General features: G+C 63.7%; 1 protein-coding gene across 1 annotated transcript in view; it reads right to left on the bottom strand.

The window, feature by feature from the left end:
* Positions 1 to 2,966: 2,966 nt before the first annotated feature.
* The window catches only part of TMCC2 (transmembrane and coiled-coil domain family 2), a 17,524-nt gene continuing 8,101 nt past the window's right edge, over positions 2,967 to 12,389 (bottom strand). The window contains exons 2-4 of the mRNA XM_026077338.1: positions 4,547 to 5,481; positions 4,020 to 4,155; positions 2,967 to 3,793 (exon numbers count right to left, since the gene is read on the bottom strand). Of these exons, the coding sequence (XP_025933123.1) occupies positions 3,482 to 3,793; positions 4,020 to 4,155; positions 4,547 to 5,481 (1,383 nt within the window). The 3' untranslated portion in view covers positions 2,967 to 3,481. The remainder of the gene's footprint in view (positions 3,794 to 4,019; positions 4,156 to 4,546; positions 5,482 to 12,389) is intronic.

Below are 12,389 nucleotides of genomic sequence, written 5' to 3' on the forward strand. Positions count from 1 at the left end.
CGCCAGGCTGCGGAAACGGCCCCGCCGGCGTCCCCGGCATGTGCAGGGGGACCCCYGCCAGCGCCGCGCGGGAAACCGCGGGTCTTTGCTGCGCCGGCTCGTTTGGCYGGGAGCAACCGTGTCCCTGCTCAGCGCCGGTCGTGCTCTCCGCTCCCGCTTTCCGCGGGGCCTGGGAACGGGCTGCAGCTGTTGCCTAAGGTGCAATTAGCGGCGTGGGCGGCATTGAGGAATTCCTCGTGCGGCGACGTCCAAGCTCCCAGGCAGCCGGTCATTAGGGAGCCCAGGGCTGCCCGTGCCGGGGTGGGAATTGCTCCTGCATGAGCACGGAAAACCCAGCCRGCCCCGGCTCCCTGCAAGGGCTTTCCCAGCTCCCCCTCACTGGGCATGGGAAGGATGTTGTCCGTCCCTGTCTGCCAGCTGCTTGCACCGAGCGTGCCGGGTCTCAGCCGGGCGCCCTCTGCTCCAGGCTCCCAGCTGATCCCAGCAAATCCCTAGAGCGGGTTTGCAGCGGACCGGTGCCTTTGGGGGTGCCGGGCCTCTAGCGCGCCCCGCACGGTGAGGCAGCTGCCCCGGCCGGTGGCACAGCCCCTCCACACGGCGCCTTCGCCGGCTGCCGGCCCCGAGCGCGCCCCGCACGGTGAGGCAGCTGCCCCGGCCGGTGGCACAGCCCCTCCGCACGGCGCCTTCGCCGGCTGCCGGCCCCGAGCGCCGCGAGCCCCTCGGCCCCAGCACCGCCACCGGCCCGGCGCAGCGGCCGCCGGAGCCCTCCTGTGGCTGCAGGCACGAAGAGCCCGGCGCCTGCGGCCTCCCACCGCCGGGCTGCGACGGAGCAGGGCTGGCCCGGCTCGTCCCTCTGCRCCGAGCGTCCTGGGAGAGAGCTGCTCCTCGTCCTCGGCGCTCCGTCTTGCGCCGGTGCGGGAYGTAAACCCTTGGGGCAGGCCCTGCGCGTGGTGCGCTGTTTGCTCTGCGGCGCTCCGGCTAGGGCAGTGCAGAGGGTAAAGGCAATAAGAACGAAGGGAATAAGAAATGAAGGCATAAGACCCTCGCAGCAGGGTGCAATGAGTGTCCCGTTCTCTGCAGAGGGGCTAATTCCAAYCCGGAGGCTCGGCGGCTGGGCTTGCAGGATGGCAAAGCCGAACAGCAGAGGGAGCTGGTTTCAGAGAGCTCAAACTTCCAAAGTTGATTTACTTAGTTTTTACAGATATCGAGTGGCATAACCTGGTCGTGACACAGCCCCTCCAGCACACGCCTTGCCAGACGCAGCCGTGAGCGCAGGTCCTGCTGCACAGGCACGCGGCCATCGGACGAGCCGGGAAAATACCCGCGGGTGGGAAAGAAGCAGGGTGAAAACGCAGCACGGGGCCCCGAGAAGCCCGGGTTTGGAGAGGGGCTGCAGAGACGTCTGCACAGGGCATGGATGTGGTGGCTCTGGGGACAGAGCCCAAAGGACGAGTCCCAGGCTGGTGGCGCCAGCGCCGTGACCCCGCCAGCGGCCGCGTGGCGCGGGGCAGCTGCAGAGCGAGGCCGCCGCATTCAGCGAGTTCCCTTTTGGGAAATAACTCCCGGCCCCGCCAGGCTTCGCCCTGCTGCTTGCCGGAGGCAGCCCTCYGCTCCGGACGCCGCGGCAGCCCCTTGCCGGGGAGAAGCCTCCCGGTGCAGCTCCGGTGCAGCCCACGGGGTCGGCACTGTCCGACCGGCATCGCCGGAGAGGCGACGGCTCGCTCCAGCGAGGATGCAGCACTGCTGCAATTACTTACCTGAAGCCCCGGCCGCGCCGTCCCCTGCCCTGCCGGCTCCTCCGCTCCCACCGCGTCCTCTCCCGCTGGGACMAGCTCTCCTGCCTCCGGTGTCGCCCCTGTGCCGCCTCCCGGGTGTCCTTTCCAGCAAGGGCAGGGGGTGGCGGGGACAGGTACCCCGGCCGGCTCGGAGCCCCGCGACCCGCTCCCCGGCTTGCCCCAGGCCCTGCTTGCACAGCCCGACGTGCCGTGCTCCCCGGGCAGCGCACGCGGCTGCAACGCAGCCCCCGATGCGGGACCGTCCCCCCACCACCACCATGCTACCGCTGCGAAACAAGGAGCCCCTGCCTGGAAACGGGGCCTGATTCCCGGACGCYCGGCTCCCGCCTGGAGGCCAAAACGCTGGTGGCAGCAGCCCCGGGGTGCCCCTTGCATGAACAGGGGGGTTCACATTTGCAGGAGCACCCGGCGCCCCGTGCCAGCGCCCCGGGCGGGAAAGCGGGTCTCAACCACAGAGACGTTAAGGGCCAAATTCCCCGCTGAGACAAACCGCTCGAGGTCAGCGCTGCTGCAGCCATTCGCACCAGAGGAGGATCTGACTGTGCATATATTTTTATATATATATATTTATATATATATGTGTGTGTAGATATATTACATAAATATATATGTATGAAATAATTTAAGAAACAGTCGAGACAGCATGCCGTGCTCTTGCGTGGGGCCGGGGAGGCAGCTGCTCTCCTCCCCCCGCTCTCCCAGCTTTGATTCACAAATGGAAACGAGAGTCTCGAATTAAATTAAAAACCGCACGCGCACACACACACACACACACACACGCACACACGACACTTTGCAGAGGCTGTGAAACTCAGAGGCGTGCTGCTGGAAAGTCCAGGTGTCCCTGAAGAGATCCGATCAACTAAAGCCGAAGGAGGGGGAAAATAAATAAACGAAGGGAAACCGGTGGAGGAGACGTCACTCGTGGCGGCGCCGATGCTCGCGCTGGCATCGGGCCCYGCGTGTGCCCGGGCAGGCGCAGCGACCGTGGGGCCACGCATGGCGATCCCGTTCTGCCCGGGCCGGCGGCTCTTCGGTGGCCACAGGACAGACGGCCGCAGGTCCAGCCGGCCGGCACGGTGCACACGCTCTGCTGCGTCCACGCCGCGCGCTCGCTGGGAGCGGGGACGTCCGCCCGCTATCTGCTCGCTCCTCCCGCACGTGCTTTGCTTCGCTGCATCCTGGGACCGAGCTTTTTGCCGCCTTTGTCTTCCGGGGAGAAGGAGGAAAACCCACCCCAACAGCCGCTCTCCTCTCCCGAGGAAGCCCGTCAGCAGCCGGCCTTGGTCCAGCTCAACCCTTCCTGCCAACAGCCCCGAGGCGGGCTGTGAAGGCGACCTCCTTCCCACAGACTTTCAGGACAACAGAATGACATTAAAAAACAACCAGAAAAATCCTAGCACAACCCGATGACACGTAAATTAGCCTTTTCTTCCAAAACTCCTCCTCCGTCCCCCTCCTGCTCTCCCCGAACATCCCAGAGGACTGACAGGTCCTGGCTCTATCTCCACCTTGCGGGTGCTGGACGCGATCGCAGACGGGCGCAGGGAGGGCGCAGGGTCGGGAAAGCAACTCAACCAAGTGCGTGAAGAAGTTAAACGAAGGCTCCAGCGCGCCGGCCCCCTCCCACCCTCTCCTCCGCAGGAAACAGAAAGCCCCCCGGGCCGCAGCGGCCGCGCAGGGGATCAGCTGGGCAGCAGCACATGCTCCAGAAAGTAGGTGATGGAGTCCCAGTGCTTCCAGAGGAAGAGGAGGAAGAGGACGAGCAGGGCGGTGCTGAGGATGCGCATGCGGGTCTTCATGAGCGGGGTGATGAAGTTGGCGATGGTGGAGACGAAGACGAGCAGCACGGCCATGAGGGCCAGGATGACGTTGATGAACTTGCCCAGGAGGGCCCGGGCGTTGGCGTTCTCCACCCCTTCCAGCTGCACCACCTGCTGCTGCTGCTGCTGGAGCTCCAGCTTGGTGACCCGCGTCAGGCAGGACTCCACCGCCTCCTGCAAGGCATCGGTCGCGTCAGGGACCCCCGTGCTGCAACGATCCCCGCTGTGCCTGCACTGCCCCTTGGTGCCCACCACTCGGGACTCGCTGGGGCACAGCCTGTCTCATCACACGTGTCCCACCGAGCCCCCCAGATAAGGATCCCCCTTATCCACCCCCTTTCAGGCACTGCCTGCCCCTCGCCCCAGCCCCAGGTCCCTCTGCTGCCCCGTGCTTGCCCACCTGGATGTCCCGCGCCCTCTCGTAGGACTGGTAGGCCACCTTCTCCTCCATGCTGGCCAGCTCCTGCTTCAGGTTGGTCATTTCGTTCTGGTGCAGCTCCGTGAGGTCGTTCAGCTGCTCCTCCAGGCGCTCGTACCTGCGCAGGGAGGCCGGGAGGGGAGAGGGACGCTGGGGCGCGCTGGCCGCCCGCGGTGCCCCTGGCACGCACAACCCCCCCGGTCCCCTCCAGCACCACAGCCCRTGGGGTTACGGCCGATTCCCGGGGCAGCCGGTGCCCCCCCAGCCTCCTCCCCAGCTTGCCCCGCACGTGCAGCRCCGAGCACCCGCTGCCCCAGCRACACGGGTGCTGCTGGGAGGTCTTGCAGYGAGGGCGGCAGTGGGACCACGGCCGCTTTGCAGGGCTTGGCAGGGCAAACCATTGCAAAGCGTCAGCAGCACGGACAGGGCAAGCAAGTCCCCGTGTCATGTGCTTCGCTGGCAGCCCCAAGCGTTGCACACTGCCGCCATCCGCACCCGCCGGGCCCTACCTGTACCGCTCCTCCTGCAAGCACTGCGTCATGTAGGTGTAATCCCTCTGCAGCTGGGCCTTGAGGTCCTCCATGGAGTCCTCCAGGTGCGACTGGCTGTCCTTGATCTCCCGGAGCTCCTCCAGGATGGTGTCAAAGTTATTGTGGTGACTGTCCAGGGTATTGGACTTGGGGCTCCCCAAGCCACCAGGCCCTGCCCCTGAGTTGCTGCCGCCGGCCGACCCCGAGGTGGCACTGGAGCATTCGTCGTCGCTGCCGTACTTGGGGCTGGAGACCAAGGTGGCACTGCCGCTCAGAGCCCGCGATGCCTCCTCGGGGTGCCCGTCGTCCAGCGTGTCCTTCAGGTGGGCGATGTTGTCCGCACTGCCAAACTTGTTGCGGATGAGGCTGGCAAACTCCCGGGGCTTGGAGACCACGGCGGTGTGGGTGGCCTGCGACAAGCCCGAGAGCCCTCCTTTGACACCTTCCACAACGCCCCCTCCGAAGCCGCTGATGCTGGAGCGGACGTTGGCACCCACGTCCTTGAGGCCTTGGTGCATGTCCCGGAAGACATCCTTGGGCTGCCGGGACGGCCCGTTCTGCTCTATCTCCTTTAGCTTTTTGTGGTAGTGCTCAAGCTTTTTGTGCAGCTGCGCAATCGTCTGCGCCGACTTCTGGTTCTTCTTCTCGAAAACCTGCTTGATGCGGGAGGCCTGCTGCTTGTCCGCGTTGTTGGCCAACTTCAAGTATTCGGCCACATTGTCATCGCGAGCCTCCTGCTCGATTTTGATCTGCTCGGTGATCTTGAGGATCTTCTGGTGCAGRTGCTCAATGGCGGCTTTGGTCCGGTGGGGGTCCGGGGTGCCCTCCGGGACGTCCAGGCAGATGTTGCCGTCGGCGTCGCCATGGCCGGTGTTGGAAGGCAGGCTCAGCGCCGTCACGTCCCCCTTGTCCAGCTGGGGGCAAAGAGARAGCAGGGCAAAGCTCAACAAAACCAAAGCAACAGCTCATCTACCGGTATTGGAAAGCAGAGAGAGAGCAAAAGAGACACCAGGGGCAGGAGAGGGCCGAGAGGGAGAGAGGAMGGAGGAGTGGGGTAGGAGAGCAGTCAACGGGAGAGAGCGGTAGCTGGAAGCAGGATCTTTTCTGCTCGGTTAAGCATTTCCCAGCCATAACGCTAATTGGGGTCCCAGGAATGCGCCAGTTAGTTAGAAGATGCAGCCACATAATAATTACACTTTAGGGGCCTTTTTTGGCCAATTGCTTTCAGTGAGAAATATCCACAGCCGGGAGTTTAGCTCTGCCCTCGCTCAGTGCAGAGACCGGGAAGCGTGTTTGATGTTTCCAGGCTTTTAGCAGCTATGGACAKCCAGCTTCATCCAGGGAAGAAGAAGTGAAAAGGTTATGTGTCTGGAAACCACCCAATTTCTGTTCTGCCCTTTGGCATTGGCCTTCTTCCGTGCAAGCAGCTCGGCTCCCCAGGGAGCCACGTTTCTCGGTGTCCCAGAGCRGGACCAGCACGTGGAGAGGGGCAGGGGCTCGGCTCGGAGCCCCACGAGCTCCCGYGGGCGGCAGACGCGGGCCCGGGCTCCTGACCCACGCGCGCTGCTCGGGCGGCGAGGAGCTGAAACCCAGACCCAGCACCCAGCCTCCCACCAGAACAGCCGTGAGAGCAGGGACCGAGCAACCTGGAGGCACCTCAGTTCTGAGGCTTTGGTTTTTAGCATAGATGCACACAGGAGTTTTTTTCACGAAAAGAGATGAGAAACTCCACTGTGAGCCTGCGCTGGGGGCAAATCCGAAGTGGCTCTTTCCGACCTGGAGCTAGCCAAGCCCACGGCGCAGCGACTCCTTCCCCTCCGGCACAAAGCTTTTTCTTTCTTTGTCCGAGGCTTTTCACCCGGCGGCTCCAGACCCCTCTGCAAACACAGTCCGCCACCTATAAAGTGCAGGCGCATGCTGATTTCCATTTTATAGGTGGAAAAATTAATGGATTGGGAGAGAAAATCACTTGCCTGCGGCCACACTTAAAACCGCAGGCAGAGCCTGGCAGGTAACCCGGGAGCCGTGCCTGGCGCTCGCCACGCCGAGCCCGCTGCTTTCCCACTCGGAAATCACAGCTCTTTCCAGTTGCTGGGTTTTATATGCAGATTCTTATGCAAATCTCAGCGGTTGTATAAATGGCTCCTGGCTTCTAATTAAGAGCTGCTTGAAAGTTAAATACCATTGGCAGACCTGAATAATTTCTCATTTCCATCACGCTTTCCCCGAATGACCCTTTAATAGGGATAACGCCGAGGGATCACCGCTTGGGAGCACGTCATCGCCAGGAGACGCCTTGTGCGGGCGGGAGGGGACGCGCTCGGGCCATGGCTCGTAAACGTCCCTGTCCGCCGGAGCCACATGACCGGCCGCGATGAGCCGCCCGGGATGGCTCAGGGATGATATTTGTAGGATTTAAATAACCGAGGGCAGAGCAGCCGTGCCCAGTGCTGTACGGGCAAGGAGTGTTTCCTCAGGATGGGAAGGAAAAAATAGCAGATTCCCCGACCTCCCGGCCTGGCTGCCCGTGGCTAATGAGCTGCAGGATAAAAATCCCCCCCCAGCTGACCAGGGAGGAAAATTAAAAGCTGCAGCCTACGGAAGGGGATTTGCGGTCGGCGCAGGCGGAGACAAGGCTGACGCACCCTGCGCACCCTGGTCGCTCGCCCTGAAGCCGAACCCTAGTTATTTCCACCAAGCCGAGTGATTTGGGGAGCAAAATTTTGGCTCTCTGGACCGCGCYGAGCAGCGAGAAGCCGCCGCTGCCGCCTGCGCCCACCGCCTGTGCCTGGCCTGCCCTCCGCCTCGGGCACGGGGCAAACCACAGCGAGACCCGTCAGGGTATCGCTTTGAAAACAACAACCAAAAAAGACAGTACAGATCCCACAGCATTAACCGGCAACGCCGGCTAAATCCCAGTGAGCCGAAACCACCGCACAGTGGAGTTAGCAGGGGGATTAGTGAGAGCTGCACTTTCCCTCCGTGCAGGAAACCTTCGGGAAGGGACATCAAAATGAAACCGCCGCTCGTGCCCCAGGGCCGGTTTTCCAAGGGGGCTCGGAGGGGGTGGCGGGTGATGCGGGACGCGGGAGCAATGCAGGATGCAGGAGGAAAAACGATTATCAGCAGAGTTCGACCCRGGAGAGCAGCAATACGCAGACGGCTCAGGCGGAGAAGCTGAGCAAACAGCACGCGAGGGCTCGGGCAGGGCACCGTTACGCCATGCCGGTCTCTTTGCCACTCCGTTCGGATGTAGGGAGAGTGGTTTAAATCCATTTTAAGAAATCGCTCAATGAACTATTCCAAAGTTCAAAGCATCACTCTCAAACGCRGTTTATTTCTGTCCAGACCCTTGCTCAGGGTCGGATCTACTCTGTTTTCCCTGTGTTATAGCCTGTGAGAAAGCGCAGTGGATTTATTAACGTTGTGGCTTCTTTGTATCAGCCCTGAACACAGACTTTCACTGTAAAGCGTGACCGCGGCTCGCAGCTGGAATTTAGCACGGGGAAGAAGCCGCTGCATGTTACCGCCCGTCGCGATTCTGCAGGCACCGTCAGAAAGGCAGCTACCAAAAGCCCCTGCCGGTCCCTTCCCGCGGGATTATTCCGAGATCCGCCACGGCCAAGACCTACCTCCATGTCACGACGGGCGCAGGGCTGCTCCGCGGCGGCGCAGGACCGGCCGGCGCTGCCATGGGCGAGGGCAGCTCTGCCAGGGCCGCGCCGAATCCCTGGGAGCAGCCARGAGGGAGGGACTACGGGCCGGATTAGAGGCTCGGAGCCGGCCCTGGCTTCCCCGGCGGCTTTGCGGGCGCGTGGGAGCCGTCTGCGGGCGGCGGGATTGCCGACTCAGGAAATCTGCTCTGGCTGCAGCGCTCCGCAGCGGGGAGGGCTGGGACGGGGCTGCTGCGGAAAAGGAGGCGAGCGGCTCCCTCCTCACTGCCGCTCCCTGCTCCGGGGGGTTTCGCCCCCGCCAGCTCGGGACGCCCCCGCCAAGCCCCAGCCCTGCTCCGCACCAGACCACAGGGGCAGAGCTTGCTCGTTGTAACAGCAGATATTTCACGGCAAACCCAAACCCGGGCGTTTTGGAGTCGATACGTGCTTGCGAGCTCCGGAGCCGGTTTTACACCTCAGGGAGAGACTTTGCAGAACCGTAACTGGAGGGATCTCGCACCTCGCGCTGCCCCTGTTTGCAAACCGAGCGCTGGCCTGAGGAGGCCCCTGCTTGGGCTTCCTTCACCCGAACGCCAGCGTCACCCCCACGACTGCGGCAAAGCAACAGGCCTGGGCACCATCCCCAGAGGTGCACGGCAGCGCCAGCGCGGGAGACCTGGGCTCCCTCAGCTCAGGGATGCACCTGAATCTGCCGGCCGACTTTACAGCCTGACCTCTCGAAACGAGCCCTTGCTGCTTATGCGTGTGACTCGCCCCCAAACCCCGGGGTTTTGCTCTGTTTGGGAGCCACGGCACAGGCTGAGCGCAGAGCAGCGCCGGTGCGGCCACCGCTGCGGGGGCCAGGCCCCCATCACAGTACTGGATCAAGGGATGCGGAATTTAAACCCACAACCTGCGGCTGAGCCAGACCAAAGCCCTGGACCTTCCTTGTCCCAAACCCCAAAGCCACAGTGATGGCAGAGCAGAGCATCTGTGCAGCCCCAGACGACGGGCTGAACGACCAAGACTAATCCACACTTCTCCGTTTTTGTTCTTTTTCAGAGAAGGCAACAGCTTAGAAAACATTCCCAGCCCCACAGTTAATTTTGCAGCCGGGCCCGGGAGCTGATCTCACCCCAGACACGTGTTTACTGGGGAAAACCGGGCGCAAGCGCTGCCTCCCCGAGCGAGCGTGGCTGCGAGGGCTGGGGGAGCCTCGGCGCAGCCGCACGGCCGGGGACCTTCGTCTTGCACCGCGCGCACCGTCGCGTCTCCTTTTAGCACAGGGGCCAGGGGGCACTTCCCATTGCTCTTCCCCCGCTTCCGCAGGGCAGGAAAAAAACCCAGATGCCCAAGACACTCTGGGAACCCCCTCCCTGCTCCGYGCTATACTTCCCATTTCCCGCGCTCGAGTGTCCGGGCGGATGCGAGCAGCCGTGCCGCTGTCGGCGGGGAGCAAACCGGGCTGCAGCTGCGCTGCGGAGCCGAGAGCCACTGCCGGCCAGCTCGCAGCGGACTCGCACCGACGCCGTTTCCCCCATTTCACTGTTCCCGGGATCGGCTGCAGCGCACAGACCGTCCAYGGGAGGCTCGAGCAGGGAGGACTGACAAAAGCCAGGCGGCTCGGGATGATGCTTCCCAGCAGCCTGCTGCGCTGAGACCTGGAAAGCRTGGGGGTTTTTCCTCTTTCCCGGGAATCTCGGGCTGGGGGCAGGCTGATTCGTAGGAAACCACCTGCTTTCAGCTCCTCAGCGCGGGGGGAAGGTCGGCGAATACCTGCTCCGACCGGCAAAGCCAGAGCGGCAGCTTCTCACGCCCCGGCAAAGGGAGCCGAGGCAGCGGGCCAGCATCCCTGCTCCCGAAGACGCGCCGTCTCCCTGCGGCACAGGCAGGAAGCCCCCGCGCGGCAGCTCGGCCGGCTGCCCGTGCCCGGCTCCAGCCCTGGGACTGCCTGGGCAGTTTCGGTGTCTCCCTTGGGGACTTTTGGCACAGCCCCGGCTGAAGCAGCCTGGCATGAGCTCGAGCTCTCCCCTCTTCCCAGCCGCTCCCRTACGGAAAGTGGGATTTGATAAGGCAGTTACCCGAGACGGTGGTGGCGGACTCCCCTTCATCCTTAGCACCGTCTCCGCTTTGGAGATTTAGTCCACCGGTTAGGAAGTGGTAGCTACGTTTTTCAGGCCTGCCTGTAAGAGGCAAATTTAGAAATAAATAAACCCCGGCTCCCGTGCAAAAGGAAATCCCTGGATCGTCACAAAATCACAGCACATTTGGCATGTGCCAGCGCCGAGTGGTGCAGAATCCGGCCCCGACCGCCTACAAATCCTGCTCCAAGCGTCTGAAACAAGGGACAAGTCACCTAGCAATGCAACACAAACACAGCAGCAAATTTTGGGCTCCTGCTCTGCCCCTTTGCAGCTGGCAGCAGCGGCAGCCGGGACTCTGCACAGCGTCACCTTCGCCGCGCAGAGCCGCAGCGCCGGCGCCCGGCCGCCGGGCCGGCAGGGGCTTAGCAGGAGCGGCCAAGGCCGGAGCTTAGCCTGGAGAAGCACGTACTGAAAAAAGGAGAGGAAAGAGCCAAGCTGCGCTACGGAGAGTCCCTGAGCAGGGCGAGAAAGCCGCGTGCAGATCGACGGGAGCCGGGACGCCGACACACRCACGGATCTGCAAGCTCAACCGTTCCCGATTCTCCCTTTTCCTGAGGCATCTGGTATCCAAAGCAAGTCGCTTTGTGGCTCGGCCCTGAAATCTTGCAGTCRGCAAGAGCCAGGCAGCCCCCAGCACAGCCTGACCGCGGTGTCCGGGTACCACCTTGGTCCTCACCCCTYGCTCCTGGAAATGCTCCTTGCCCTGCCGGTGCCTCGAAGCGGGGAGGGGGAGCCGCGGGAATACTTACAAAGACGCCCAGGAGGGAATTTAAGAGCAGCATCCTCTTCCCAGGACAGGAGTCGGCAGGGTGCATTTCCAGCGYGACGGCACCCTGGTCGCTCCTGCAAAGCGTGTTCCCACTGATCCTGGCGGCCGGCTCGTCCCCCTCGGCCATGGCTGCAGCTAAGGATCCGACGGGGCCGGGGAGCGAGCCGGGCGCGTTGGCAGAGCGGGCACTGCGCGCTCGGCAGCCGCCAAGGACAAGCGGCACAGCCCGGTGCCAGCAGGAACAGCGGGAGCCCGGAGGCAGCGGGAAGGGGCTGGGCGCCGGGGGGACGAGCCCAGCTCCCGGCGCCCGCTSTCCCGCTCTCCCGCTGCGCTCCGCGAGCCAGCAGCACCGCCAAGCGCCGGCACGCAACGACGCGAGAGGACAGCTAAGCGGGATGCGCCGCCGCCGCCTGTAGCAGGCTGCCACCAAGCTTGAGTTGGGCTGGTGCCACCATCCCACGGGGCAGCGAAACGGAGCCGGAGTCGGCTCCTCTGGCTGCTCCGGACGGCCCCGGGTCAGGCCACCCTCCCTGCTAGGGATCCGGGTGGATCTCCGGGTTCCCAGGATCTGCTCTCGCTCCTTGCCCTGCCTTCCCACCGAGCCAGGGCCCCGGCTGTGCCTTGGTTCCCGTGCGCACCGCGCTGATCAGACACCACCTCCTCCCGACCGGGGCTGCGCCCCGCTCCCCAGGTGCAGATGCTGCAACGGCGCCGGATTGACTGGGGCTCCGGATGCTCGCAACGCCTTGGGCAGCCCCCGTGTTCCCGTTTTGCCAGCGCCTGACCGATGTCCTGGTTCGCATCCCGGCCAGGCACTTTTTCAGGCGTGGAGCTGGGGGAACCCACGCCGCTCGTGCCGCGGGCCGGCAGGTCACGGGGAGGGGGGGACATCTTTGCGGAGGAGATTCAGTGACCGTCCCRTAAGGGAGAAGCTATTTAGGGCCCTGCCTACACTGGGAGGATTTTTGGAAAAATTCCCGCTGTTGCTTTACCGGAGGGAGCAGCCCCGGGAGCGTTAGCAGYGCTGCTGACGCTGCGTTGGCGGGGTCACATACCGCGATATGGTGTTAAGAAGGCTGGTAGCAACCCCCAGCCCGTCCTGCCGGGGGGGTTTCCGGGCCGAAGCCGCTCCTGCAGCCTGACTCAGCCTCCAAGAGCCAAATCCTGCTCTCAGCTACAACCGCCGCGTCCAACGGGATGGAGAGACCGATACGGCCACCGGCCCGAAACGGACCCCGTCCCGCGAGCCGCGCGCC

The sequence above is a fragment of the Apteryx rowi genome, unplaced genomic scaffold (assembly GCF_003343035.1).
Source record: "Apteryx rowi isolate R43461 unplaced genomic scaffold, aptRow1 scaffold_45, whole genome shotgun sequence".
Classification (NCBI taxonomy): Eukaryota; Metazoa; Chordata; class Aves; order Apterygiformes; family Apterygidae; genus Apteryx; species Apteryx rowi.